Here is a 5,231-nt window from a genome sequence, read left to right as displayed (position 1 = left end):
GAGCGGCTCTCCCCGCCGAGGCCCCCCCAAGGACAAGAAGCTCCTGGCCACCAACGGGACCCCTTTGCCCTGACCCCAGGGGGCCGGGGAAGGAGGGGAGCCCCCTCCACCCCCCTTCCCTGCCCCCCAACTGTGAATCTGTAAATAAGGCCCAAGGAGTATGTTGGGAGGGGGGACACAAGACCGGCCTTGCCCTGTAGGGATGGGGCTCCAGGGCCATACCCAGTGGGGGATGGGTTCTAGGGGGAAAAGGGATGGGGAGCCGTTTCTATTTTATTTATTGATTAATTTATTATTTTATTTATTGATCAAACTCTGTGGGTGGGGTGGGGGAGGGATGGGAGCTGGTTGGGGTGGCTTAGCAGATCCGGACAGGGCCCTCTGTCCCTGTGTGTCCCCAGCTCCCCATTCCTGGGCCCCTCCTCCCCTGGTCCTTCACCCCCCACCCCCCATCAACCTTCTGTACGGATTTGCTCTCCGGAAGGAATTCTGGTTTCGCGTGAGCCTGCCTGCGTCCGTGTCTCTGATTCCACCGGCGGCAACAAGAACCAATAATAAACAGCCTCCATCAGGGACAGCTGGCTGGCCTTGGCCTCGATTCCTGGGTGCCCGGATGGCAGGGCAGGCGGGCACCAGCACGTGGGCTCTGACTGGTTGCTCCAAGCCCCCACATGCACACATCCACTGGGCTCCAGGACAGGAGTGGTCAGCAGCCCCCAGAGCCAGCCGGCAGGAGAGACCCCCTGTGGTCCATCTTGGTGGGGGGAACCAGGGATTGGCCTGTTCTTTCTCCTCCTGTGAGGGCGGGGCCCGGTCAGAGAGCCTGCTACAGCTGGACCTGCAGGGGTACAGGGGAGTCTGGCGGGGGACTGAGGTCCTGCCGAGGCTGAAGGCTCAGGCTGCAGCTGTCCAGGCTGGAGAAGTCCACAGCGAAGAGGCCAAAGAGTGTGAAGAGCAGCATGGCCACGGCCCACTCACAGATAGCTGAGGCAGAGCGCGGCGGCCAGAAGTAGAGGATGATCACTTTGCACCAGAGTCAAGGGCCACACGGCTACCAAGAAGAGCCCAGGCACCAGCTCAGCCGCTGTGGGACTGAGGGCCAGGCCGAGGCCATCTCTGGTGTCTCTCATGAGCTGTTCGTCCTGCCGCGACTTGAATGGCAGGCCAGCTGCTCCCCACTCAGCTCAGATTCTCGCCTCCTTCTCCAGACCCAAGTCCTCCCATCCCCGCCCTCCATCCCTGCATGCAACCTCTGGTTAAAGTGCACACTGTTCCTCAGGCCTGTCTCTGTCCCGCCGACCCTTCCTGACTCCACGACAGCTCGGCCGTTTCCCCGCCTTCTGGCAGGACACCATTGCTGCGACCCCCAGGTGTTCCCCACCGGGCTCGGGCTGTCCACAGCTTGGCCCAGACACCCTCTCCCACCTCACCCACAGCCCCCCACAACCGCATCTCCCCAAGCCCACTCTCCCCTTGTTCCTCCACCTGGGCCAGCTGGTCCCCTCTCTCTACCCTTCCCCTCAAAGGCCCCACCCCTCCCCTTCCCTGGCTCTCCGAACCCAACTCCTTAAAGCCTCTTTCCAGACCACCAGCCCACGCAGCCTCGGAGCTCCAGCCGCACAGGGAAAGTTCTTGTTTCCTAGAACCTCTCCCACTGGAGTCCCCTTCTCCTTTGTATCAAATAGAGCTCCAACCTGCCCCTCCTAGACCAGCTTACATGTCTTTCCATTCACTCAAGGATTTCCGAATTCCTTATGTGCCCGGCAGTGGGATCAGATGGTAAATATGGCTGACATCCCTCGCCCTGGGAGTCTCATAGCAAGTCAGGTGGGAGTCCTCAAGCAGAACGTGCGTACCCCAGGACTGCCCCTGTTTCATGGGCTTTCCATGGCTCCCGTCTCTCAGGCCTGCGACCCCGCATCTTGGAGATCCTGAGCTCCTGGCCTGACCAGCCTCCTCATTCCTTTGCCTCAGCTGATTCTCCACCTCTGCACACACCTGTTCCTCCCCCAACTTCCCAGCTGGGACAAACATCTGCAGGACCAGCCTTAGATTCTCAGACCCATCTTGACAGACTTCTAGCTCTTATCCCTCTGGGCTGGCTGTCGATGGCTCCTTCCCGCTCCCTGCGACCCACCTGATCGGCAGCCCTGGTTTTGAAGATTCCAAGGGACCAGCTGGATCTTACCAACAGGGCTCCAGCAAGGGAATAAACCAGTCCCTCAGGCTGGAGTTGCTCACCCCTTCTGTGGGATTCCCGCTGCCCTACTGGGAAGGGAGATGGCCGTCTCACCTGCGCACCTCCTGCAGCCAGCCGCCCTTCCAGCCTGCTCACTGACGAGAGGCTCCTGCTGTCTCTCCATGCACTTGAACTCCCTATCAGAATTACTCATAACGATAAAGGATATGGACCCAGGCTCAGAGGGACGGGTCCCACCCAGAGGTGTGCCAGGCTGCTGGAGCGTGTCTGCTTCTGGGGTGACTCAGAAATGAGCAGGACTGAGTCTCCTGCAGAGGCGTGCTGGCAAACGCTTAACACCGGCTTTCCTTGGAGCATTTGGCAAATATTCTGGTGTAAATACTCTCACCACGACCACTTCAAGACATTTCCCTGAAGCCACAGAACTCAGAGTTGGGAAGAGAGGTGCAGCCCGTCACTGACTCCTCAGACCTTCACCACGGGCTTTGGCCAAGAGCCTCCCCTGCCTAAACCTGCCTCCATTCTCAGACACCAGCACCATGCCTGGCTGGGCGGCGGGGCCCAAACAGACTAAGATGTCATGCTCCCGGGACTACTGGCCTCCCTGTGTGCCAGGCACAGATCTCAGCACCTCACGTGCACTGTCCTCCTCACTCCTCACAATCAGGTGGACCTGTTCTTCCTGCGCTTGGTAAGTGAGGAGACAGAGGCATGAAAGCAGCAGCGGGATTTCCCCCCAGCTAACACCTGGAGGAGAAGGGACCCCACTCCAGGCCTTCTGACCTCGAAGCCAGCACGTTCTGTGATAATCCTGTGGGAGACTGAGGCCCGAAGACAAGAAGGACATCCTCGGCAGCACATAGCAAGGGCGCAGAAAACTGACCCCATGCCCTGCCCCCCCCATGCCAATAAGGATACTGGCCACTGTGAGGATGGAGCAGAGGCTGCAGAGGGTCAGGCGCAGCAGCCAGATCCAGGGGGCTCCGGGCTGGGGCTGGCCCTTCATCCGCCAGGACAGAAGGAGCTGCAGCCAGAAGTAAAGGTTGCCCATGATGAAGGCCAGGAAGGCCCCCACCAGGTGTATGGGCTTCTGGTGTTTTTCCTGGGGGAACAGAGGAAGGAAAGTTGAGAGGAACACTGTGACAGCGGGAGGGTGATAACAGAGAGGGGCCCTTGACCACCCAAGAACTGCCAGACAGATGGCTTTCGACCAGGGACCTCGGCTATTGTCAGCTCCACAGGGCAGGTGCTTAAATCTGTTGCTCGCTACTGTAGCCTCAATGCCTAGAACAGTGCTTGGCACAAAGTAGATGCTCAGGAAACAGTGGAATAAATCTTGCATTCTCAAAAGGGGCAGGGACAGATATTGCCTCCCAGGAGGTAAAAATTTGTTCTTGAGGGTGAAAAACTCCATCAATGGTTTGTGACTTACAGCAGATATATATGTTAAAGTTTTTAAGCATTAAAAATTTTGTTGGGGGAGGAAAAAAATTGGGGGAATGTTTAAAATGACTCCTTAGGGAAGCAATATAATAATAATATTATAGTAATAAATTGAGGAACGCAGGCTTTAATGAGTGAGTGAATGAACTGCTATGCAAATGAGATGGGGAGAAAGCCTCTTGTCTGAACAGCCTGTGTTCTCTCCCCAGCTCCTATTATATCAGCAAGACAGGCTGGGTTTCAGGAACATGACAGTAAAATAAAATAGCAAAATAAATCACTACAATTTCTTTTTATCATTTGTCCATTCATTATTCTATAAATATCTACAGAGCTTCGTGACTGTGGGTTCTAGAGTCTACAAATCTAGGTTCATTTCGGTCCAGCAAGGACAAGCTGATTTGAAAGCGCTAGCATAGGACCCAAAGGACCTACCTAGAGTTCTGGGGGGTAATGACAGAATTAAGGTCCACAAAGTAACGCCTCCTACAGAGGGAACACTCAACAGCTGGGCCGACCACGAAGAATGAGTGAACCGAAGTAATTTCACGACTAAACCAGGGGTTGGCACAAAATTATCCCAGCCTCCTGGGGTTCCACAAGTTTGCCCGACAATGAGCCCCCCAAAGCCCCATGCAGACCGCCGCCTCCCTGACTGTGGTGAGCCCGGAAACTACATGTCCCAGGAGGCATTGCGACTGCGGCTTCCGACGCCGGCTGCCGGAGGCCGCGGCGAACGCTGGGAATTGTAGTCCATAATTGCCGGACCAGGAGGGGTGCCCCGGGCGCCCGCTGCATCTCACCTGGAAGTTGCCTACTATGGATGCCCCTAGAGCACAGAGGAGTCCCAACCACAGGATCGACTGGTTGTGACACGTTGCGACGCCCCAGTCCCGGAGCTGGTGGTAACGCACAATGCAGATCCAGGCAGCTGGAAGGACAGGGCAGTGGGCTGGAGTCCCCAGCAAAGTGGAGATGGTGGAAGGGGAGGACACGGGAAAGGGCTAGGGGACAATTCCCGGATTTCAGGGAGGAGAGCTGGGGCGGGACCCTGGGTCGGAGGGAGGAGGACTGGGGACTGGCTTGTTTGGTTTGGGCTTCAGAGACTGGCGAGGCTGGGGAAGACTTACCCATGGCAGCTCCCGCATTGAGCAGCTGGCTGAAGAGGCAGCTCTGCGGGGGGTCGGATCCACAGACGCTGTGAAAGGTAAAGGGCCGTCCAGTGGCTCCTCCAAGGCAGAGCCCATGCTTTCCTCCTGCAGGCCATAACTACCTGATGAAGGGGAAGCCTTCCGAGAGGTCCACAGACCTGTTGGCCACCGAGATTCCAAACCTTTGGGGGGGAGGAGCACACCAAAGTGAGTAGGGGACTTTCAAGCACAACTTTTCTTTCTTTCCGTTAACCAAACACTTCATTCTGTTAACAGAACTTCTAGACCCGTCCCCCCTCAGACCCGGGGTCCAGGCCCAGCCTCCTCCCTCAGACCCAGGGGTCCAGACCCAACCTCCTCCCTCAGACCCGGAGGTCCTGGCCCAGCCTCCTCCCTCAGACCCAGGGTCCAGGCCCAGCCTCCTCCCTGAGACCCAG

At 57.3% G+C, this 5,231-nt stretch overlaps 2 protein-coding genes across 2 annotated transcripts in view; one reads left to right on the top strand and one right to left on the bottom strand.

The window, feature by feature from the left end:
- Brsk1 (BR serine/threonine kinase 1) overlaps nt 1-73 on the top strand; it is a 25,960-nt gene extending 25,887 nt beyond the window's left edge. The window contains 1 exon segment of the mRNA XM_015505344.2: nt 1-73. This exon segment is cut by the window's left edge and continues 21 nt beyond it. Within this exon segment, the coding sequence (XP_015360830.1) occupies nt 1-73 (73 nt within the window).
- A 203-nt stretch (nt 74-276) lies between these two features.
- Tmem150b (transmembrane protein 150B) overlaps nt 277-5,231 on the bottom strand; it is a 7,086-nt gene continuing 2,131 nt past the window's right edge. Inside the window, exons 2-6 of the mRNA XM_015505453.2 lie at nt 4,917-4,976; nt 4,774-4,841; nt 4,447-4,574; nt 3,119-3,302; nt 277-1,023 (exon numbers count right to left, since the gene is read on the bottom strand). Of these exons, the coding sequence (XP_015360939.1) occupies nt 827-1,023; nt 3,119-3,302; nt 4,447-4,574; nt 4,774-4,841; nt 4,917-4,976 (637 nt within the window). The 3' untranslated portion in view covers nt 277-826. The remainder of the gene's footprint in view (nt 1,024-3,118; nt 3,303-4,446; nt 4,575-4,773; nt 4,842-4,916; nt 4,977-5,231) is intronic.

The sequence above is a fragment of the Marmota marmota genome, unplaced genomic scaffold (genome assembly GCF_001458135.2).
Source record: "Marmota marmota marmota unplaced genomic scaffold, marMar, whole genome shotgun sequence".
Taxonomy (NCBI): Eukaryota; Metazoa; Chordata; class Mammalia; order Rodentia; family Sciuridae; genus Marmota; species Marmota marmota.
The sequence above is the reverse complement of the archived record's forward strand: the minus strand, read 5'-3'. Positions and strand labels throughout refer to the sequence as shown.